The sequence below is a fragment of the Sminthopsis crassicaudata genome, chromosome 3, assembly GCF_048593235.1.
Source record: "Sminthopsis crassicaudata isolate SCR6 chromosome 3, ASM4859323v1, whole genome shotgun sequence".
Taxonomy (NCBI): Eukaryota; Metazoa; Chordata; class Mammalia; order Dasyuromorphia; family Dasyuridae; genus Sminthopsis; species Sminthopsis crassicaudata.
In genome coordinates this window covers 597,730,504-597,756,233 of record NC_133619.1, presented here as the reverse complement: position 1 = coordinate 597,756,233, position 25,730 = coordinate 597,730,504, and the positions used below count along the sequence as shown (strand labels likewise).

The following is a 25,730-nucleotide window of genomic DNA, read 5'->3' as shown; positions in this document are numbered from 1 at the left end:
ATTGACTGAAAATTTAATAAACACACAATTCTTAAGTGCAGAAGCATGGTAGGTATAACTAAGAAATGTAGAAGAAGTAGATGACTCATAGGAGCTCATTATTAAGTTAATTTTAACAAAAATCATCCAGTCTAACTGGCATTTTTCACATGTAATCATCTACCTTCTGTTTGAAGACTTTGGATGAAAGGGAATTCACTATCTTTCAAGACAGAACAATGCTAATAAGCTGGATTTTTCCACTTACAATCAGTTTTTAATTGATATTTTCTATTTCTTACATGACCATGGTAGGCCATGAATCCCTTCTCCCTCCCCATCCCTCAGGGCAATCCCATATGACAAAGAGTATTTTTATTTGTTTTGTTAATAGTATTTTATTTTTCCAAATGCATGCAAAGATAGTTTTCAACAATTATTTCTGCAAGACTTTGTGCTCCAGATTTTTTCTCTCTCCTTCCTTTGCCTCCTTCCTCTGCAAGACAGCAAGCAATTTTATATAGGCTAAACATATGCAGTTCTTTTAAACATATTTCCACATTTGTCATAATATGCAAGAAAAATCAGACCAAAAGGGAAAAACCATGAGAAAGAAAAAGCAAACAAACATAAAGGGTGAAAATACTATCCTTCAATTTACATTCAGTATCCATAGTTCTTTCTAGAGAGTATTTTTTAGAAAGGAAAAAGAAATAGCACAACTGATTGATACTTCGAAAAAAAAATCTGAAAACATTTGAATAAGTAACATCTATGAACTTCCCATTTCCATGAAGGGGTAGATCAAGGGTGTCTTCACATTATGTCTTCATTTGAGTCCCACATGACTTTTATAATTTTCTTTCATTTACTTTTGATTTTTTGGTATATTCTTTCCATTTACATTGTTGTAGTTACTGTATATATTGTTCCTTGGCTCTGCTTACATAAATTTTTCTATGCTTCTCTAAATTCATTGCACACATCCTTTCTTATAACCCAGTTTTATCCCATTATATTCATATATCACATTTAGCCATTCTTCAATTGATGGGAGCTCAAGGGAAATAAAATGTTATGACTACTATATGTGATTGCAATTTTAGATTATTTTTGGATTTAGACCTGAACCATCTCCTGTGGTTCACATGCAAATAATATACAGAATGTAAGTGTAATTTTTTTAAGCATTCTGAGGGAGCCAATTTTTAAGCAGTTACTATATTTCTTTATCATTTTCCTCTATCCTTTCCTTCATTAGGTTTATCTTAGTAGTAGGAAATCAGTAATTTCTGGACTGTTGCTATTTCCCCCCAACAAGTAGGATAGGAAGGGATCAGAAAATCAATCTTTACATCTTCCCTTAAGCTACCAGATATGTTATCATATGTAGGCATATAATTCAAGAAATTCTGAAATAATGATTCCAGAAGTATCAGGTAACCTGGCTTAATACCAATGGGTTCTTTTCCCATTGTCCATCATGACATTTGTCTTTGTGACAACAAAATACATTGCTGGTACTTGTCTAGTTGTATCACTTAATGAGGTGATTCCAGTTTAATCTTTTGGAAATTTTAATAATAACAGGTCACTGGAATACAACTAACTAGTCAAACTATGATAATGATTAGATAGTCATTAATGTTACTATTTCTGAAGAAAATTCACTTTCCAAAGAGGGGTTTGAGGATTAGGGCATGGTCACTACTTATAGCCACAATGTGAGCCAGTGGGTTCTAGTGGACACCATGTTAGATCTGAAGCCAGGGTACTTAAGTTCAAATTCTATTTCTGCCTTTTACTAACTGTGTAAACTCTGACAAATCACTTAGCCTCTCTGAGATGCAATTTCTTTGTCTATAAAATGGAGGGTTAGATTACATGACCACTAAAGTTTCTTTTTTAGTTATAAATCTATGATCCTACAAGACAGTCAAGGACAGTAGATTGTGGGATATTTTAAAGAATTGAAAAAATGTCTCAGGTTTTTTTGTTGTTGAATAATATTTTGTGGAGGCATTTTGACAGAAAAGAGACATATTGTTTGAGAATAAATCCTTACCTATTCTGGACTGAAGAGATCATCCATTTATTGCCTTGTATAGTTTCATCTTGTTCTGTTAATCTCTCTAAAAGTCGCCTCTTTTCAATGAGTAGATTCTCATTCTGCGTGGTGACTTGGTCCTGGAACTCTTTCTCCTAAGGAAAAAGAAGCTTCCTGGTAGCAATCTTATCATTGTTAAGAATTATTATCATGGAATGAATTGTGGGCTTAAATACATTGGCTTAAAGTAAGATATTACATCCATGAAGGCAGAGGCTATTTTTCATTTTCTCTTTGTATCTATCACCTGCACAGTGACTTGCACAAAGCAGATAATTAATACTTATCTTTATTCAACTCAATTGGTCTTTTCTTAGAAAGTGGACATGATGGAGTTCTATCCCTTTTTCCAGAGTTGTTTTCTGTTTTTATTCAGAAAAGAAAATTTAAATTGATTTTGGCATTCTCTCTTGCAAATTCTCTTATTTTATGTGCTATTTAAATTTTGAACCTTTCTCTCCCATTTATAATTATGTTCCAAGGATTCTCAATTTCATTTATTTGCATATTTATACCAATGCAGGTCAATTAGTCAGTTAATAAACATTATATTAAGTTCCAGCTATGTGCCAGGATGTGCTGAATTCTGGGGATCCAAAGAAAGGTAAAAAAAATACAGTCCCTGCTCTCAAGGAGCTTACAGTCTAATGGGAGAGATAATATACAAAGAACTATATACAGAAAAGCTATGGAAATAATCAATGGAGAGAAGCACTAGATTACAAGTCAGTGAGAAAAGCCTTGTTGAAGATAAGATTTTAACTGGGATTTGAAGCAAAACAGGGAAGCCAGGAAACAGAGATGAGGAAGAGCAGCATTCCAGACATGGGGGATTGTTAATGAAATTGCCCAGAGTTGAGATGAAGTGTCTTGTGTTAGAAACAGTAAGGAAGCCACTGGATCAAAAAATGCCTGGGACAGGTAAGGAAGACAGAGGGGAAGGCTGGGTTATGAAGGGCTTGGAATGCCAAAGAGAAGATTTTATATTTGATCCTGGAGGTGAGAGAGCCACTGGAGTCAAAGGGCTGCGGGGAAGGTGACATGGTCACACCGCTGCTTTAGGAAAATCACTTTGATAGCTGAGTGGAGGACAGATAGGAGGGTGAAGACATTTTGGCAGGGAGGCTCACCAGCGGACTATTGTAATAGTCACTGGAAATGACAGTATTAGAGAAAAGCAAAGATTTTATTTGAGAGCTGTTACTAAAGTCAAATCATCAGATTGGATATGGTGAGGATGAGTGGGGGGAATGAACATGGGGAGAGGCGGTGAGAAGTGAGATCATAACTCTAGTGAGCCCTAGGAGATGGTTTCATAAGTTGCTATGGCCAAAAAAATTAACCACATGGTGACCAGTCACTGGCTGTGGGCTCTCTAAGTTTAAGTAGGCTGGTCCTCAAATGACATATACTTGGTTACTGCTCCTGTGCTTAAAGCTTTTCCAGATTGGTAGGACTTGCTATAGCTTGTACTCCATTGACATTTACCTTGAAAAAATCAAGATCATCACCATGTCAAAATAGAGTAATAGAAGACTCAAGAAGTCTCTTGAGTTTAATATTTTTAAACACACGTCAAATAAAGTTCTTGACCAATTCAGCTGTGTTCTAATTTCTTTGCTGTTTGTCATCATCAGCAAGAAGTACTTAGTCCTCTGATTCCACATATTGTTGTTCCTCTGATTCCACATATTGTTGTTGCTGTTCAGTCTTTTTTCAGTCTGTTTGACTCTGTGACTCCACTTGAGGTTTTCTTAGCAGAGATACTAGACTGGTTTGCCATTTCTTTCTGCAGTTTATTTTTCAAATGAGGAAACCGAGGCACACTGGGTGTATGCTAGTGTATGTATGAGCTGCATTTGAACTCAGTTCTTCCTGATTCCAGGCCTTGACTCTCTCCACTGTGCTACCTATTTGTCTATTCCACATAACATAGGCTTCTGTAATTGTGCCCAGGGGCTCATGATCATCATGTTATGCACCTGTATTTCTTTTAAGGTAATAGGAGAAAGTTAAAATTTGACTTAAGTTCATCCAGTTTTAAAATCTGGGCTAATAGAATTATACACGTAGATACTAACAATGTTCCCAGAACTTGGATGCTGAAGCAATATCTATGCTAATAGAATGGTCCTTTTTAAAGTAATTGTTTATCCCAGAACTGAAAGCTAATGCAAGTATGGCCAAAAATGACTCGGAAAGAAAGGAAACAAGAATGCTATGTAGAATAAGTGGAGAAAGGACTAGATCAGGAGTGAGAAGCCTTGGATTCCAGATCCAGCTCTGTGGCTTACTCCTTAAAACAACCATGGATGACTCATTTAGCTATGGCCTTCAGATTCATCATGTACTATATAAATGCTAAGATTCCTTCTAGTTCTAAGCCCATTAATCCTGATCTATGTCAATTTTAAAAATAGATTTTAAAATAAATCATTCTGGACAAAAAGATGTCCATCCATTCTTAGATTTATGGTGGAGACTCCATTTTCTACCTCACTGGCTCACCTAGGGCAGCTGCATGGCACCATGATGCACAGAGTGACAGGTCGGAGTCATCTTCCAAATTCATCTTCCTGAGTTCAAATTTGGCCTCAGATGCTTACTAGCTGTGTGACTCTGGGCAAGCAATTTACCTGTTTGCCTCAGTTCTTCATCTGCAAAATGAGGGAAATAGCAAATCCCTCTATTTTCTTTGCCAAGAAAACCCTAAATGGGGTCACGAAGAGTCAGCCATGACTGAAAAATGACTGAACAACAACAAAAATCCATTTTGAAATTTTGAAGTTCTTTAGACAGGAAATTACTCCTTACTTAATTTTAACTTCCCTTATAGCAAATGTAACATATTTATAATAATTTATCTCAACATATCACTCCTCCACAAAATATAATACCCTGTGCCCTTGTAAGATGGCACCTGGATAGAGTTAAGTAGAGAAACTTTGACTATTGGCTCCTCACGGGAGAGAATTTTGAAGATCAAATAGGAAGCAGAAGAGGAATCAAGAAGAAGCCCACTTGAAGAATTATGTGGAAAGCAAAACATCTGCCTCCAAGGTGGGGTGAATGCAGGGGAATGAAGTCACAGAAATGGGTGATTATTTTCTCTGGACTTTTACTATAGCAATATAGCATAGAAGATAAGAATTATGGACTTGGAATCAGGAAGGATGGGGTTCAAATACTGCCCCTGACACTGCTAACTATACTTGGGTAATCACGGGCAAGCCATCATACCTTGTATTCATCATCTCTAAAATGAGCATAAAAAGGACCTGTAGCTTCACAGGGTTTTCGTGAAGTTTAAATGAGATAATATAGAAAGTCCACAAGCATTTATGAAGTAGTCACTAAGTTCCCAGTACTGTTCAAATTTGAGCAAGTTTTGTAAATGCCATTTATCATTATTGTTTAAAGCAGAAAGATCTAGCCTAAGGAAAAACTTCCTCATGAAAAAGGACACATCTTTAACCATTGTGGATTTTATGCTTCCCTTTAATTGAAGCTCTCATTTATACTTTGATCTTCTCTAAGATTAGTATTCCTGGTTCTCTTAAAATTTACCATTTTTTAAATGTAACTATCTATTTTAATGTGTGCATAAGCTAGCTACCAAGCCTGGAATGTACTACCTTTCAAAATTATTCTGTTCTGAGGCCACCTTCAATAGGAAGTCTTCTCTGATCCCATCAGTTTAAAAAACAAAAAACCCCTTTCAACTAGAATTAAAAATCATCACAAACATTTCCATGATAATTGTATGTGAAATTGTGAATCCAGAACATGCAGATTGATCCTTTTAATATATATTAAATGTAATATATTATTATTGAAATTGCCTTGATTTTCTGTGTTCCCTCTGAATTTCTCTCTGATCTCCTTTGTGTATTTTAAATGTTTGGACATTTTTATTCTTTTCCCTTTTCTGAATCACTATCATCATCCACCCCAATGTTCCCTTGATTCTTTCTTTATCCCCTTCCCCAATAATAGTCTTCCCTTGTAATGTTAACCAAAGCCAATTTGTGTTGAATGGTAGTATCTGGAAATGTATAACCCATTCTTTTTCTAGAATCTATAACCTCTATACCAAGAAGTAGGATGCATACCACATTATCATTCTCTTGGAGTTCTGATTGCTCATGTCATTGATCAGAATTATTCCATTTCACTTCTATGCTAAATTTATTCAGCCCTTCCCAGGTAATGATCATTTATTTTATTTCCATATATTTATCACAATAAAAAGCAATGCTATAGTATTTGGTATATATGAATTTTTCCCTCTGTTTTTGATCTCTTTAGGGTAGTGATATTGCTGAGTCAAAGGGAATGCACAATTTAATGACTTTTGGAGTTCAGAATTGCTTTTCAGAACATTTGAAGCTATTCATAGCTAGAGAAAGAGTACATGAATCTTTTTAATTTTCCGTAGCACTTCCAACAATTATAATTTTTAAAATTTGTTTTTTTCCCCAATCTTATCTGTAATAAGAGTAATCTCAGAATGTTTTAATGTGCTTTTCTTATTAGTGATTAGAAACATTTTAATATGATTGCTAGTAATTTGAATTTTTCCCCCTTGTGAATTCTTATTTATTCGTTTGACTATTGATTGAATAATGACTCCTGTTCTCATATATTTGTATCCACCCTGCATATATCATATACATATATATATATATATCAGATTTCATTGGAGAAGTTTGCTAAATATTTTTGCTTTGTGCAAATTATTTTTCGATTTTATATAATCAAAATTGTCCATTTTATCTTTCGCTATCCCTTATATATTCAAGAGTGCCCTCTTTATCCAAATGTGAAGGTAACTCCTTCTATTATTTTCTAATTTGATTATATCTAGGTGATTTATACACTTGGAGCTTATTGTGTTATGTGGTATGAGATGGTGATCTGAAGCTAGGCCTAATTTCTCACACTGTTTTTCAATTTTTCCAGAGGTTTTTGTTAAATAATGCTTACCTTGATTAGTTTGTTTTCTTAAGTTTAATAATGACTATATACTACTATGTTCTATTGGTTTTGGATCTTGTCTGGATACAATCTGTTTCTTTAAGCTATTTTTCTATTTTTTAAAATAAAACACTGAGATCTGGTTCTGTGAAGCTCCCTTACTTCCTACTATTTAAAAACTTAGATTCTCTTTAGATTCTTGTTTTTTTTGTTTGTTTGTTTCTACAGGTGAATTGTGTTATATTCTTGTCTATTTTTATAAAGTAACCCTTTGGAAATTTGATTGATATGGCACTAATCTGTAAATAAACTTAGTATTATAATTCTTATTATATTAGTATCATCAACTATAAGTATTTCTTTTCAATTTAAGTCTTTGTTTCTAAAAAGTGTGCTTTGCAGCTGTATTCATATAATTCCTATGGATTTTTAGGCCGATTTTATATGTTCTATAATAATTATGAATAGGGCTTATTTCTCTGGATTTTTTTAGTGTTGTACAGAAAAGTTGACGATCTTATGGATTTATTTTATATCCAGATCCTCAACTAGATTATTCTATTAATTTGTATTAACTTTTTGTTTTTTTTTTTAATTTTAGTTGACTCTCTTAAGATTCTCTAAGTAAGCCATCAGTATGCTGCAAAAAATTGTTCCTTCATTGTGCATATTTCCTTCAACCTCCTTATTTTATTGTAATCACTAATATTTCTAGAATTACATAAAATAACAGTTATGACAATGAACATCCTTGGTTCTCTATCCTTCAGATTGTAATGGAAAGGCCTTACTCCATGATGGATGATGCTTGCATATATGACATGGGAGGAATGGCCAACAGGCACCCAGTCCATATCACATACACAATATGATTTCCTTGGTTATCAGTTCACATGGACTGTACTAGTACAGGGGCTGTTACTTACCAGTCACTTAATAAATGGAAGAGATTGACTTCCTTTTCTAAAAGTTCCCTTATCCCTACCACCCATACCATCGAGGTACTGCACACTTATTTTCTTCTCACCTTTTCCATTAGTCTCTGCATCTCCTCAATTTCATTTTCTAGTTGTTTAATCCTTTCATCTCGCTGTTCCACTTCATTTGTTAAACGTTCCTTGGCTTTTCGAAGCTTGGCTTTATGGTGATTGTGTTTCTCATTATAATTTCTGTGGAAATAAACATAAGTATATAACCATATGCACAATGTCAGGATCTACCTTGCTCCCTCACTCATCTCCTTAATTGGCCATTCTAATCTGTTTTTCCTAGAGATCTTGGCAGCAAGTAGTCACCTTTGAGTTTTCTCATATCTGCCCCCAAATAATATGGAGAATGGAACCACTAGTATTTCCCATAAAAGAGGGCAGAAAGTTCAAGTTCTTTGTTAGTTAAAAATGCAAAAAAAAATGAATAGAAAATGAAATTACTAACATTATTCAGGTTTTGGACATGTATTGGACAGATAGTCCATGCAATTAATTCATAAATATGTATATCTCAGGTAACTGTTACAGATGAAAAATTCTCAAAATTGAGTAGGAGGAAGCAATTAGCTTGTATTTCTTATTTGAGAAACTACAAACAGCTTTCAATGATCCTATCATCCCTCCCTGGAATGTATTCTTTGATGCTGCCTTATAGAATTTTTATTATCTCCTTTCAAGGTTCATCTTAACTATCATTTCCTCTGTGAAGCCATCTCTGAATCAACTGGCAATTCTTCCCTTCTCAAATTATCTTGCCTTTGTTAATCTATGTTCATATTATATTTCCCCACACCTCCCATAGAATGAGTTCCTTTAGCAGAGGGACTGCTTCTTTTTTGTTTTTGCATTCCTAGCACAGAATCTTCCTGGAACACAGGAAGCATTTAATAAATGTTTATTGGATTGAATTAAAATTGCTTGCTGCTGCAAAACCTATGTATGCAATACCAGTTTGTCTGCTGATGATACAACATGACTGAAAATCATAGAGCAGAGTCTGGAGAATTAAAAGTTACAGATAACTTAAAAGGCCTATGGCCACATCATAACACCAACAATGAGGTACACTTAAAATACTGGGAAAGGCTTTATTTATCTAGGAATACAAAGGAGGCAGTAGAGCAAATTGGTGAAGGGAACGAGAGGTAATAAGCAAAAAATCACAAATGGGCACAAGTCATGAGTTGAGAACAAAAAGGAAAGCCTCTCAGGCTTTGAGAAGATCATCCATGAAAGATTTATAGGAAATCTTGGACAAGAATCGCACAGAACAAAAAGGTTTGGGTTGGTCAGAGAAGGAGCCTCACTAATGAAATTATAGTTCCATGAAAGTTACCAAGGCCAAAACTTAAGAACTAAAAGATTTTAATGCTCATTAACCTAAAAGATTTTAGTGCTCATTAACCTTCATGCATTCAGAGTTATTATTTTTTTTTTTTTGCTAAGGCAATTAGGATTAAATGACTTGCCCAGGGTTACACAGCTGGTAAATGTTAAGTACCTAAGGTCAGACTCGAACTCAGGTCCTCCTAACTTCAGGGCTGGTGCTCTATCCACTGTGCCACCTGGCTTCTCCTTCAGAAATATTTTTTAAAAAGATCAGAAAGGCCAGTGATTTGTGGTGGGCAGACTCATAATAAAATATGATCATAATGCTGATTTGACCGCAGGGACTGGAGGGGTTAAGCCAACAATCAGGTCTAATTTTATTTCAACTGAACAGTAACTCAAGAAAATGTAATCTTTCAACCCCTGACCCTCCTGACTCTGAAGAGCATCTAGTCCAATCAATTTGAAGAGAAATACTCTATAAAAATCCCCAAGTAGCTGTTAAGGGAAGAGTTATGTGGCAACCTCATTAGGTGATTTTTTAAAAATAACTGAAAGTTATAATAACTGAAGTTTTTATACCTAAAGCAAAAAGATGGTCATCATACTCCTCTGCCCAAAGTCTTCAGTGACTCCATGTTGCCTTTAGAAGAATTGTCATTGCTTGCCATTAAGGTACTCCAAAATATGGTGCTCCCTTACCTTTAAAACCAGCCTATCTCAGAGGGCCATCCTACAAGGTCCACAATCCAGTCAAAAGTTGCTCTGCTTGACCACCAAACACCCAACATTGTCCTAAAGCTATATCTGTGTCATGCTATTCTCTAATCTTCAGCACCCCCTCCCTTTTCCAAACTTCCTAGCTGGTAAACTCAGACCATCTCGCTAAAGCCCAACTCAAATACCTTTTCTGTCCATCAATCATTAATCATTTTTTTTTCACTTTATTAGATTGTTTAATCAAAGTTATAAGTTAGGTTTATATCTGAGGAAAAACAAATGGAAAGAATGGGAATTCCTATCTAAACTCTCAAAAAGACTGAGTGGGAGCTACTAACCAGGTGTTGGGCACACTGTCCAACTGCTTAGGTGGGAAGAGATAAAGTGGACAGATTCACTGTGAGCCAGAGTGGAAGAATCAGATATGTGCTAATCCAAGAAAAGAATCATTCCTACAGGAACTGGAGAAGACACTTTGTATGTAGGGTGGCATTATGATTGGGACTCAGATGTTCAGCAACAGAAGGTATAGAGAGACTGGACCGATTCCAGTTAGAAAGGCAGAGATTTGCCAACAACTTGATAGATGAGAGTCCGGAATAATCAATATACCTGTTGTACAATAACTAGACTTTAGAAGTAACCCACATCTGTTTCTGGGGAGTAGTAACTACAACAAACACAAGCAAAACAAAACAAAACAAAAAAAACAAATTCAGTAGGAAGACGAAGAAGTAGAAAGCTTTTCAGCAAATAAATAATATAGCACAGACAGGGAATAGAACTAGTGGCAACATAATAATAACGATAATAATAATAATAAAATGCTGTAGTAGAGCTCTAACATGGGGAAATGAACCCTGGTTTCTTCCCTTTTTAGTAGCTAGCTAGGATTTATATAGTATTTTCAAGTTTGTAAGACACTACAAAGGTTATCAAATTTGAGCCTCACAATAACAGGCCCGTTTTACAGGAGACTGAAGCTAATAGGGTTAAGTGACTTGTGAGGGGTCACATAGTTAAGTGCCTTAGGCCAGATTTGGATTCAAGAGGATGAGTGTTCCCTTCAGGCCCACCATGTTATTCACAGTACCACCTGGAAAACATCATTAAGAGGCACTAGATTAAAACTATATCCACTATGATAACTGATTTTGTGCAAAAGTGGGCAACAGGTGAATAAAGTAAAAATATGTTGGAAAATATTAGAAAGATCAAAGTCTTACTGATTACACAGTAGCTTCATACCTTTATGTTACATATATTTCAAATAAACAAATTATTGGTTGTGATAATATCAAGTAACACTACAAAAAGATTTCTATTGTATTGAATTACTTTGGCAATTCAGCTTTTGTTTATTGGTAAAAGATGTGCTCTACAGACATCCATCACAATAAAAATGTAAGGTGTTTTTTTTCCCCCCCAAACTGACTACAAAGAAGACATCTTGGAGAAACATGGATACTCACAACATGAGAAGGTGAAAGTAAGTAGCTGTAGTAAGAAGGGTAGTGAGGCCTGTAGCCTGGAGCAGTAGGGACTAGTTAAGACAGATTTCTCTCTATATCCCAGGCCCCACAATGGCAAAAAAGAGGCTTACACTTGGAAGTCACTCTACTTCTCTCTAAAAGGTAGGACATCACTGTTAAATCTCTCATTATTCACCAAGATGTATTAGCTTTAAGGAGATAAATGCAGTTTCTATTTGGTCTTAACTCAAACATGTGAGACCAGTACATTTTCATTTATATGATGGCAGTGGAGAAAGGGAAGGTGATCTGGTCAGGAAGATGAAGGCATTCAAATACCCTGGTGGTGAAGCTTCACAAATAGTTTGGAGTAAAAGATGGAAGTCTGCCTCCCAGGTAATAAAGTGTTGCATTCCCATAGCCTCTATTGGGTAGTCTCCCAAGACAGAATAATGCAATCAGTACCAATCAGGACAAATCTCTGTTCTTAAGCCTCTGGGGGCTGTGGCTTCTTATTTATGCTCTCTAGTAGTTGAGTGGTCCTAATAACAGATTTCCCAACCTGATGACACCTTTTAATATCTATAGTATGAGCAAAAAAGACATTTGCTGTGGATATCACAATATTCAGATCTCTGGAGTCACAATGATACCATCACTGGTTTCCAGTATCTCATCACATTTTTGAACTTCCTTCATGACTTTCAATCTTGCTGGTGATAACGGATATTCTTTATTCATTCTTCAAGGACCTTTATGACTATATGAATAACAGCTGACTTATAAATGAAAGATATAAATAGTATGTCCACATTTGTTCTGTTTCACAATATAAATCTTCTATATACTTCTCAGAAACTTGTAGGAAAGTCTGCACTTGCCCTAGAAGTCACATCCTTCTTGCTGCCCAAAATACTACCATTCTCCACATCAGTCATAAAGAAATCACTAACTTTTCACTTTATAGAGAAATGAAGCCATTATTCACAAAGATTTTGCTGCAAACTTTGACCACTTTGTAAATGTTTTTATAGCCTATCAAGGGCTATTTTCACATGTCTTCATCTAGTCATCATCAATGATGATCTTCAGAATCCTGCCATCTTCACCTCGACTTCAGTTGTGCCATTGCCCCTGATCTGGTCCTTTGGCTCTCAGTGCTATAGCTTTAAGCTGGCAAAGAATCACATCAGAAATTAAGTACTTTGTGGCTTTTTGGTACATTTGCATTTAAATCACTTGGCCCTCATGATTTGTATGGGAAATGGTTAGATAAAGCCACATTCATTTCCAGCTTTAATCATATCTTTTAACATTTCCATAGAAAGGGATGCTGGGCCTACTGTACATATGACATCAATGTTTTAGACATTGATGGACTTAACTTGATGTCTAGATGATTCCAAGGAATGTATGTATTCCAAGGAAGCTGTCTGTCATGGTTGAGTGACTTTGCCATGATTATAATTCTTAGATTTTCTGACTTTTTCTTAGTGACTTTTGTCACTAAGAATTATTGAATTCCTTGAAGGATAGAATGCCCTCTTTATGCTTCACTCCTCTGATTACAATTTAAAACACAGGAAATAATTCTTTACACAGTATCATTCACAGATCTCTGACAGCCTATTTATATATGAGAGCAAAAAAATCAAAATAAATACAAAACTAGAATAAAGAATAAAAATGAGATAAATGTATGACATGCATTGAAACATTTCCTGTATAACCTATTTAAACAAATAATGGATGCTGGAAAGTGGTAAATGAGTGAAATATATAAATACTGATCAAAAGTTTAATCAATGTAAATGAATACTATAATGAGGGTGTAAAAAAAAAAAAAAGCCTAAAAACCGCCTAAGTGAAGAAACATTTAATCTCCACACTAAATAGACGTAGTAGCCAAGAGCAATGTCAGCTTAGATTCATTGGTTAAATTTTTGTAGAGAAAGATGGTGAAAAATTATAAGCAAACTGTTTCATAAAACAAAGGAAAAATTGAAAAGATAAAAGTTTAAAGGAAGTGTGACACAGTTTAGAAAAGTAACTCTGAAAGCACTTAAAGATGAAATCAAATGTAGGACCCCAAATAAAAATGGAAAAAGTAAAGTTTTTTTTAAATAACAAAGTCTTTTCATCATCAAGAAGAGTATGACGATTACATTTGTACCCTATTGAACCTCACAATTACAAGTGTGTTTCTTGAAGAAAGGAAATTGGCAAAGAAGAATATGAAAAAGAGAAAAGCAACTGGATGTGAGACCAACTCTGTAGAGGAGGCCCATGTTGGAAATGATAAAATGTTGAGAATATCGAGGGCTCAATTCTCAAACTAAACTATCTGTGGTGTGAGAAAAAAATCTTGTACCTTATTATTACAAAAAAAAATTTCAACAAGGGGAAGACAGAAACGTTCTTGGCAGGGCTGTGAATTAGACTAATTGTTCTGGATTTCACTTTGGAATTGTATAAGAGAAATGACTAAATGACATACAGGAATAGTCAAACTACGTCTATGAAGTGTCAATATCAGGCAGCAGCTAAAAAGCCAAAATGATGGGTAGATGTGAAGTGATAAAATAGTTGTCGGAAAAGGCAAATGACTAGGAAAAGTGATCCGATGATTACATGGAGTCCGTGGAAGCCTAGACTCTGACTCAAAGAAGTGAAATAGGAAACAGGAATCCAAATGTACCCAAGTATTCATGGCAGCAATCTGTGGTGGCAAAGAGCTGTAATACCTTTGTGTTTGTCAGTTCGGAAATGGCTGAAAAAAACTATGGCATATAAATGTAATGTTTAGTAATTAGGCAACCTCTGTCTTAGTTTCTTCAACTATAAAATGGGGATAATAATATTACGTATCTCCCAGGATTGTTGTGAGAATCAAATGGGATAATATTTCTAAAAGGTCTTGCATAGTGCCTGACACATAATGAGTGCTTAATAAAGGCTTGCTTTCTTCCTTTCCCAGACACTGTCCATGCTTGCACCAATATCTTCCTGGCATTTCCCTTGTATAACATCAATATTTTCTTGAAAGCGACTACCTACTATCTCAGAGGAGATTTGTATTAGCAAGAGATGGGGGTCTACTGATACAACAAAACCTTATTACATAAAATTTTTTAAGAATGACATATACACATCAAAGGCATCCTTTATTAGTATACTAGAAAAGAAAAGCATATCTTGTACAAATGATATTCCATAGTAGATGACATTTTTACCATCTAAAAATGAACTGAAAAATATGGAAATTATAAGATCCCACTGTGCTTATTGTGTGTTGAATTAAAAAAAGATATTTAGAAGGGTAAAATACAATTTTAAAGACTCCTCTCCAGTAAGGTGTTTCCTACACATGTCAAAATTAGATAAAATTCCCAGAAAGATATAATAGTAACAGAAATAATAGAAAGTATAACAGTAATGGGATAATAATAGCTGACATTTGGATAATACTTTATGGCCTGTAATGAATATTACATACATATGTTATCTTACATGATCAGAATCAGAAACTATATGACAACTTTCTGATTATTACTATCACATGAGGCATAAAGCATAAGCCCGCTGAAGGTGTTTACCACTAACAAGGAGAAGAGTCAATGCAGAGTCAGAGTCAAAGAGGGAACCTTTACCTGGAGATGGTGAGTTTAATTTATCCTGTTTGTGGATGACATTAGACTTGGTGCATCAGACCCTGAATAATTGCAGATAATCCTAATGAGATCTCATATACAATAGTTTGGCTTAATTAAGGAAGGAAAGAAATAAAAATGCATAAAAAGAAGAATGTGTATTATCCAAACTATTATACAGCTGGATAGACAACCTAAAGAGCATATATATCTCTCTAGATATATATCCACATGTTCACATATTTACATATTTATAACTCTATATTGATACTTAGACAAACACTGCAAATAAACAATGATTTGGGCCAAAAATTGAAGAGGAGGAGAAAAAAAGGGTTGAATTGCCTTTGGGAAACTGTCTCAAGTTCCAAGAAGATTTCAGGTTTTAAATAATACAAAAATAAAATAAATAATAAAATGAAATGAAGGAGTATAGAAAAGGTGTGAACTACATGTATGCAATATATTTAAAAGAGGAATTACATAGAAGCATAATAAAGCATTGAAAAAATACTGGTCATGTAATAAGAATGAGAGACCACTTAACCGCCTTTCTTCACTGATGTTTTTGTGAAGCTAAGAGAAGCTGAGGAAGGCCCTATCAGGTAGGGTAGACTTCTGTGGCAAACTTGGGAGAGAACCTACACAAGAGTTAAGGACAATCATTTGTAAGGGGTGATCTCAATTTTTGGTAGGAATACACACTAGGATGAAATCAGATATTCCCTGGAGTAAAGGATTACAGTAGGTTAGGATGGCCAAAAGGCAGAGAGGATTCTTCTAACCCAGAAAGGAACTTTTAAAAAGGAGTAAAAACTCAAAGCTCTAGCAGCAGCTCTGCCCATACTCTGGGAAGGAAGAAAAGGAAATCATATTTCTAGCTGATGAGACAAGCAAAGATTAGTTAGTCTTTGAAATAATTACTGATAGAGGCTAAATGGAGTAAGGAAGAATTCTTGCCCTAGAGAAAAAATAAACAGTAAAGAGGGAAAGTTACCAAGGGACAAATATATAAATGTGCATGAGTTCAGATAGAGGTGACCAGGGAAGCACCAGCTCTTAGTTCTGACAATCTAAATGCCAGGAACAGCTTTAAGTTCTAAATTGGAAGTTGGGACCCTTCCCTTCTTGCTTAACTCAAAGCAATTACTCTGTGAATTGGATTTAAAATTTATCTGTTTCTGGGTGAATAATGATTCTGGATTTAAAATTTATCTGTTTCTGGGTGAATTATGATTCTGGATTTAAAATTTATCTGTTTCTAGGTGAATTATGATTCTGGATTTATTACTGGCATTCTTATTAAGGCTACTATTATTAATCAATTTTCTTATAAAAATGGGATCTAATGAGGCATTCTCTAAAATTTCAATTCTTAATTCTATGAACTTATAATAATATTTTACATTTACATAGTGCTTTACAGCTTTAAAAATCTCTTTTGATCAGATCTTTATAATAACTTTATAAAATAGTGTATTATTATTCACATTTTATAGATAAAAAGTAACAGAAGCAAAATGACTTGTAAATAATTAGTGAAGTAAGCTGGACATGAACTCAGGTCTTCTAATTTCTAGTTTAATGGATCAATTCTACATTGCATCTTGTTGCTTTTTATTTACCTCATATGGACATCAAGCTGATTCAAAAATTGTCTATATTCTTCTCTTAAAGAATCCTTCTCTTGTTGTAACACAGATATCTTCTCCGTCAATTCCTGATTGTTTTTAACTTGCTGGAAAACAGAAGAATCTTGTACACATACATAACTTCAAAAATTATTTGGTAAAAACTAATCCTAATGATCACTTACACAAGTTATTAAGATATTTAAATGATAAACTAAATTATAGAGAGGAAGCAAAAGGAAGAGGAGAACAATATCAATCAGTGGCCACCAGGACTCATTCAAAGTGAGTTCTGTAGCCACAGATAGAAGAAATAAATGTGATATGGTACATAGAGAGGACCCTATTTGTTGAGAATATATGTATATTATATATATATATAGTAGAGGAGTTTAAAAAAAAAAGATAAGGGAAGCTACTCTGGGAGAGGATAGAAGATAAAGGACCTTGAATACTGGACCATTGGACACAAAGAGGGAATCAAGTGAAATCATGTGAATGACTCACTGCAAACTATGACCTTTCTCAGGAAACCACAGTTCCATCAGTGTAAGTACTTTCTCAATCAGCACAGACCACAACTCCTTTACATCTTAGTACATGGTCTTTGCAAGTTCCCATGACTCTAAAATTCATTACCAGCCTTTTGATAATGAGTCTCTCTGAAGTTAGTTAGACCAATTGTTGGGTTAAGAAACATCGCTAGGAAATCCTTCCAAGATGGTAGGACCTGCCAGAGCCACATCATAATGAGCCTTCTATGGAGATTGACTTTAATGGACTCATTCACTCTATAAGAAAAATAATTCAGGGAGAATATGCCATTGCCAAGGGACTTGTGACACCATTTGTAGTTGTAACAGTACTTTATTACTCAAAATATACATGTTAGACACAATCTAATGGACAATGCTATTAATTTTCTATTGCTTTCTAAATTTCATTGAATAGTTTAGGTCTTTAAGAAATGCAAAAGCAAGGAGAAGCTTTCTCTTTTTGCACTTACCTCATCAGAGAGTTTTTTTTCATCTTCTAATATTTGAAGTTGAACCTCTTGTTGTTGAATCTTAAACTGTTGCTTAGAATTAGACTGTTCCATAAGAGCCTCTTTAGCATGTAAATATTGTATGTGTTGTTGTAGTTCGTCTACACTTTGATCTAGTAGTTTCCTGTGGGCAGGTTAAAGCACTAAGATGATGATAAAGTACCTCTGACCCTAGAACTCATTCACATACATGGGGCATAGTTATCTTTTTTTTTCCCCCCTGAGGCTGGGGTTAAGTGACTTGCCCAGGGTCACACAGTTAGGAAGTGTTAAGTGTCTGAGATCACATTTGAACTCGGGTCCTCCTGAATTCAAGGCTGGTGCTCTATCCACTGCGCCACCTAGCTGCCCCTGGGACATAGATATCTAAAGTAAATAGAATTTCCATTTCTCCCAAAAGAATAATCTCTGAGCATTCTTTGTAGGAGGCTTCTAGATGAGTAGTGCTCCTGCTTTTATTATCCTCTATCTCTCCAATGTCTGCTTATATTTACAAGTGGCAAGCTTATCAATACAATGTACTGCTTTGGTGCCCTCCCACATCTATTCCTCCTACTTCTGTGCTTTATTGCTGTGAGTCATTTTCAATCCTAATTCTTCATGACCCCATTTGAGGTTTTTGCTATTTCCTTGTCCAGTTCATTGAGGCAAACAGAGTGAAGTGATTGGCCAGGGTCACACTAGCTAGTAAGTGTCTGAGGCCAGATGTGACCTCATAAAAATGAGTTTTCCTGACTTCTGGTACAACCCTCTCTCCATTATGCTACCTAACTCCCCAAATATGAACAATTCTCTGCTACCACTGGCTTCTTCCATAGGATTCCACTCCCATTTTCTAGTAAAGGGAGTAAGTCTTAGACTTTGGTCTGCATCAAATTGTACATTGGTGACCTATATGCTAATTATGTCAAGGATAATATCCAGCGGGAACTCAAACGTTTATTTTAAGTTAAAAGCAAAGAACACTTCAGAAAACAATTGATAAATAATTTGTTAAGATAGTCCATAATAATCAATGACCAAAATCTGGTCCATAAGACAGAAGTTATATTATTTTACATTAGTTTTGTTTGTGCAAAAGCTTTTTAATTTGATGTAATCAAAGTTTTCTATTTTGTGATCAATAAGGATCTCTAGTTCTTCTTTGGTCACAAATTCCTTCCTCCTCCACAAGTCTGAGAGGTAAACTATCCTATGTTTCTCTGATTTATTTATGATTTCGTTCTTTATGCCTAAATCTTGGACCCATTTTGATCTTATCTTTGTATGTGGTGTTAAATGTGGGTCCATGCCTAGTTTCTGCCACACTAATTTCCAGTTTTCCCAGCAGTTTTTGTCAAATAATGAATTCTTATCCCAAAATTTAGGATCTTTAGGTTTGTCAAACACTAGATTGCTATTTTTATTCACTATCTTGCCCTGTGAACCTAACCTATGCCACTGATCAACTAGTCTATTTCTTAGCCAATACCAAATGGTTTTGGTGACTGTTGCTTTATAATATAGTTCTAGATCAGGTACAGCTAGACCACCTTCATTTAATTTTTTTTTCATTACTTCCCTTGAAATTCTCGACCTTTTATTCTTCCATATGAATTTTGTTGTTATTTTTTCTAGGTCATTAAAATAATTTCTTGGGAGTCTGATTGGTATAGCACTAAATAAATAGATTAGTTTGGGGAGTATTGTCATCTTAATTATATCCACTCGGCCTATCCAAGAGCACTGAATGTCTTTCCAATTATTTAAATCTGACTTTATTTTTGTGGCAAGTGTTTCGTAATTTTGCTCATATAATTCCTGACTCTCCTTTGGTAGATATATTCCCAAATATTTTATACTATCGACAGTTATTTTGAATGGAATTTCTCTTTGTATTTCTTGCTGTTGGATTGTGTTGGTAATGTATAAAAATGCTGAGGATTTATGTGGATTTATTTTGTATCCTGCAACTTTGCTAAAGTTCTGAATTATTTCTAATAGCTTTTTAGCAGAGTCTTTGGGGTTCTCTAAGGATACCATCATGTCATCTGCAAAGAGTGATAGTTTGATTTCCTCATTTCTTACTCCTTGAATCTCTTTCTCGGCTCTTATTGCCGAGGCTAGCGTTTCTAGTACTATATTGAATAGTAATGGTGATAGTGGGCAACCTTGTTTCACTCTATATTATTTTATAAAAATAACATACCAGTGAAATTTCCTGGCATGATTTGTTCCATTTGGTTGAAATATAAAAACCCACACAAAAGTAAGTTTATCTTTGTCAGAGAGTGTAAAGGGCTGACACTCTTGAGTTGATACACTGAGGTCGGAAAACAGAGTACTTAAGGCTAACTACAGACTGGCGCTTGGAAAACAGCCCTTCTCACTATTCTGTGCTGGCTCCATAACTGGTGGATACAGAGAAATGTGGGAGGGACTAGGAGGTGGAGTAAGACTAGCCAGAGTCACTTCTGGGCAGGAGATGAAGAGGAGAGGTCATGGAGATCCTGCTTCTATTCCCTTCATTTTTACTGCTAAAGACCAAGAATAAAGAGCAAGGACTTTTGCTTATCCTGACTTTGGCTGATTCTAAGGTATCCAGGGAACTAACGTGGTCATCACAAGAGGAATTTAATAAAGTATAACAATTATTGAAAATGCAAGAAGCTAGTGATCATAATGGCAAGCGGTCTAGAGTTGAATATTCCGTATGACCAAAGCAGAATTATGCTAGAGTAAGCACTGACTGGTAAACTTTGAGGTGGAGCATTTATATTTTAGGAACTGGAAAAGCTACAAATCAGGGGTTGATTTAGGTTTTTTTATGATTTTAAAAGTGAAGGAGAAAACGTTAATAATAAGGATTAAATTTAGAAGTGTGTTATGTGGTCATTGTTTTTTCAGTCAGCCAAATATTAAACATTTACCAGCATACCTCTGGACTAAGGATCTATTCTACTGAACTAACATGTTAGAACATTCAGAAAGCAGCATATCACTATCATTCTTTCATTCCAGTTCAACATTGCAGTGTACTTAGCCATTAATACATCTTATTAATATAACATTTGTAGAGTGATTGAGAGGGTCCAAAGTACAATGAACCCCTTTAAAGAAAAACACTAGATAAGTACAAAACATCACAAATAATATGAATTTTGTTTTATACATGTTTGGGAGATAACGACCTCATATGTTATTCACTCTTTTCAATCATATCTGATTGTCACTCTTTGGGGGGATTTCTTGGCAAAGATGTTAAAGTGATTTGCTCTTTTCTTCTACAGTTCATTTTACAGATGAGAAAACTGAGGCAAATAGGAATAATTGACATATACAAAGGTCACCTAGTTAGTAAGTGACTGCGATTAGATTAAACTCAGGTCTTCCTGACTCAAGGCCCAGTGCACTAAGTATTATGCCCCTTAGTTGCCCACTATTTCATGTACTGTCACATTTTATAAGTTATGGATCTAAGTTTAATGGAGCCACATAATTACAAACAATTCCAAATTTTCTAACATGACTCATAAAAGCCATTTCAGATAAATTAGCTATAGAAAAAAATTTAATTTCTCAATAAATAATGCCATCCTACAATCTGTAATTCTTCCCATATGAATGTCTGCCAGAGATAATCTATATTTCTATTCTTCATACCACTGACCTCCTACCATAGCACTTAACTTCCCATACTCTTTCATTTACAATCCCTTCTCACAGACTCTTTCGTGATTATCTCTGCTTCTTCACACTACCCATCAAGGCAAGACCGTGTCATCATTCCTAACCACTTCTTTCCCCATTCACAACCTTTGGGGGTTTCCAGCAGAATGCTTACCTGCTCCTAGCACATGAGTTAGGGTAACTAATTCCCAATGACTTCTGATACTAGCGGAAGAGGCTGAGGCTGAGGGAAGAGAGATTCTCTTCTGGAGATTATGACTGAGGCTGGCATACAGAGGTGTTCCTAACATCCAAAGTTCCCATAAACCCTTTTAACCCATAAAATTATAAGAAATCATAATTGTTATTGCTGTGGTTCAATTACATTTGGGGTAAGTCAGTCTCTAGGGGAGCATTTAGGAAGCAAACTCTATTTTACAATATTGTAAAAAAAAAAAAAAAAAGTATTCCAACTTTCAGACAACTGAGTGAATTATCTCAGTGAGAAAGTTGGGGATGGTCCTTAAGTGTTTCTAATGTTTTCTTAACAATGCTAGGCTGCAACTTTCTAGAATGCAATCTTTCCTCCCTACAGAAAATGACAATTGTGTTTCTATTACCTTTTCTGTTGTTCTTCCTGATACTGAATTTTTAGTTTGGTCTCACTTTTTCTTGCTTCTTTTATCGCTTCTTCAAGTTGCTTTTTATCTAAAATACAAGCTTCTGTACAGGACTCATTTGCAACTTCTAATTTCTTCTGGAGTTCCAAGACCTTGAGCAGAAAATGATGAGAAAGTAACATTCAAAGACAAATCAGACAAATCCTGGACAAAGCCTTAAAACAAATGTTGATATTGTGCCCTCTGGCCTAATGTCAAGTATAGCCTAAAATTCAGAAATTAAATTCAGAATTCTCTACACTCTACACCGATGAGAAAGCATTTGGCTGGAATGGAGGGGAGGGTAAATTGTGATATGTCAATGTGATTAAATAAAATATATTATAAGAAATGACAAGGGGGATAGTTTCTTTTTTTTTTTAGGTTTATCTATTTATATTTCAGTTTTTATTATAGCTTTTTATTTACAAGATATATGCTTGAGTAATTTTTCAGCACTGATCCTTGCAAAACATTCTGTTCTAACTTTTCCCCTCCTTTCCCCCATCCCCTCCCCTAGATGGCAGGTAGACCCATACATGTTAAATATGTTAAAGTATATGTTAAATACAATATATGTATACATATCCAATAGTTATTTTGCTGCACAAGAAAAATCGGACTTAGACATAAGGTAAAAATAACCTGAGGAGAAAGTAAAAAATGCAAGTGGACAAAACAGAGGGAATGGAAATGCTATGTTGTGGTTCATACTCATTTCCAAGGAGGATAGTTTCAAAGAATCCTGGGAAACCTTATATGAGCTGATGTAAATGAAGTAAGTAGAACCAGGAGAACAATGAACATAACATCAGTTTAGGATTTCCCCCCCAAAAAAGCATTTTATTTTTCCAAATAAATGCAAATATAGTTTTCTACATTCATTTCTATAAGATTTTACTTGTCAATTTTTTCTCCCTTCTTTCCTTTCCCTTCCCCTTCCCCAAGACAGCAATCTGATATAGATTAAACAGTAACATCAATATTGTAATGATGATCAACTGTGAAAAACTTAATTACTCTGATCAAGACAATGATCTATGACAATTCCAAAGGACTTGCAATGAAAAAACGCTATCCACTTGTAGAAAGTTGAAACTCTGAAAAGGTGTACTTGAATCTGAGACAGCAGAGCATTTAAGGCTAATTACCTATTCGATGTGAGACAATGGCTCTAAATATATATATTTAGATGAGATGGTGATGTGTTGGCTCTCCTCACCATTGGTGCTTGCTGAATGTGTGGTGGTGAGATAATCATAGGCAAGGATTGTAGTGCTGAGGAAGAGAGGTCAGAGTTGTTCTGCCGCAGGAAGAGGAGGAGAGAGACTTCAGGCGCCAGACTCCAGAGTCCAGGATACATCTTTGGCAAGCCGAGAGTGGCAGCTTGCCTGCCTCCTTCACTTCTCCCCCTAAAGACCAAGGACTTTCTTTGATCCTTTCCCTGACTAATCCTGAGGCTCTCCAGAGAGCTAGCCCAGACATTATATCCACCTCCAGAAGAGGGAAGTGATAAACTGTAGATGGAAGCATATTGTTTTTCATTTTTTTTTTATTTTTCATGACATGTCTAAAATGTACATATGTTTTGCATGACAACATGTATAATGGGTATCATTTCTTGCCTTCATTTCATTTCATTAGCTTCTGCAGCTTCAATGATCATTTCTCTGCAGATGACTCTCAGATCCACTTGCACAGGCGGAACTACCCTTGATCTTCAACAACCTTGTGGGTATTATTATTCTCACTTAGCTAGTAAATGTTTGAGATGATTTTAAAACCTGTGATGCTCCTCATGTTTGCACAGTACTTGCTTAACAATCATCCCTATTACATAGGTACAAATTTCACCATTCCTATTTCAGATAAAGAATTTCAGCTGCAGAGAATTTAAGTAATCTTCCCTTGTCACACAGCCTCTAAGCGGTGGGGCCTGAACCAACCTTTCACTCTAAGTTTGGTGGATGATTACAATACACTTAAAAATACTTTTCAATGTAAAAGTATAAAACAAAACACAAAGGAGGTAGCTTTGGGACAGTCTGACTCTTCAATCTGCCAGAAGGTCTATCAAATATGACAAGCAGCTTATTTCAGAAAGGCCTGGAAAAACTCATATGAACTGATGCTGAGTGAAGTGAGCAGAAGTAAGAAAACATTGTACACAGCAACCAGATTATGTGATGATCAATTCTCATGGACTTAGCACTTCTCAACAATGTGGTGAATCAGGGCAATTCCAATAGATTTGTGATAGAAAGTGTCATCTATATCCAGAGAGAATACTATGGGCACTGAATGTGGATCACAACACCTGTTTGTTGTTGTTTGCTTACTTGTTTTTTTTTTTCTTTCTCACATTTTTCCTTTTTGATCTGATTTTTCTCGTGCAACATGATAAGTGTGTAAATATGTTTAGAAAAATTGCACATATCCTATATCGGATTGCTTGCTGTTTTGGAGAGGGAAGAAGGGAAAGAGGGAGTTTTTCAAAGGTGAATGTTGAAAACTATCTCTGGATGTATTTGGAAAAATAAAATACTATTTAAAAATAAAAGTTTAAATAAAGATTTAAAAAAGATCTATCAGATGGCAGATACACTAGACTCAGCCAACAGTAGAGCTAGAGGCAGTGGGTAGAAGCTGCAAAGCAACTTGTCTCAAGGATTGAGGCAAGAAAAACTTCCCAATAATTACATCTATCCACATGGGTTGGCATAGTAAACTCTTCCAGATCCAAGGTCTTCAAGGAGAGGCTACAACACTTGACTAATGTGTTGAAGTTTTTCATTTATGGGCTAGACAAGAGAGCAACTGAGGACCCTTCCAATTATGACATTGTGTAATCCTGTAAATGTCACATTGTAGCTTTAATAGATTCTGCCCTTTTAAATTTATTCTTATAGGGTAGAGAAAGAAGAAAGAAAAACCACCCAAAATCTAGAAGTTGTGGAATATGGGGAGATAAGAGAAAAGGTCAGATCCTTTATCAGTAAATACCCAGATTCAATTAAAATGTAATATGAATTTCACAATTACTGGAATCTTGAGAAAGAGGATTTCAATGATAGCTTCCAGGACCTAGTTACTGAGAAGATAGATACAAATATGAATGGTTATAATTACCATTTTCTCTGCATGAGCCACTCTGGTTTTCTCTTGAGCAAGTTTTTCGTATAAACTGTTCTGTGACTGAATATTTTTGGATTGCTTAAGTATTTCTTGTTCAAGGTCTCTTACTTTCTGTTGACTGCCTTCCCAATTTGCTGTGACAGAAGAACACATTTTTGTGCTATCTAGTAGTTTCTTCTGGGCCTGCTTCAATTCAGCTTTGATCTAGAATTGGGAAATAAAAATGACAATCTCAGTATAGACCAAATTTTAGTAACCTAAATCCTTCAAATGAATTTACTTTACATCAAATATGTCTTTTCTCAAGTAAATGAATAATAATTTTTGCAGAAATTTTCTTTGTTTAAGGAGTCATATCTCAGATACTTAAGGAACTGATTCACATTTAC

At 35.1% G+C, this 25,730-nt stretch overlaps 1 protein-coding gene across 7 annotated transcripts in view; it reads right to left on the bottom strand.

The window, feature by feature from the left end:
* CCDC30 (coiled-coil domain containing 30) overlaps nucleotides 1-25,730 on the bottom strand; it is a 134,794-nt gene that overhangs the window by 23,363 nt on the left and 85,701 nt on the right. For all 7 annotated transcript variants that reach the window (XM_074305469.1, XM_074305472.1, XM_074305474.1 and 4 more), the window contains 6 exons: nucleotides 25,336-25,545; nucleotides 22,168-22,319; nucleotides 17,861-18,023; nucleotides 16,849-16,961; nucleotides 8,091-8,232; nucleotides 2,045-2,181 (listed from right to left, as the gene is read on the bottom strand). In XM_074305469.1, coding sequence (XP_074161570.1) covers nucleotides 2,045-2,181; nucleotides 8,091-8,232; nucleotides 16,849-16,961; nucleotides 17,861-18,023; nucleotides 22,168-22,319; nucleotides 25,336-25,545 — 917 coding nt within the window. The remainder of the gene's footprint in view (nucleotides 1-2,044; nucleotides 2,182-8,090; nucleotides 8,233-16,848; nucleotides 16,962-17,860; nucleotides 18,024-22,167; nucleotides 22,320-25,335; nucleotides 25,546-25,730) is intronic.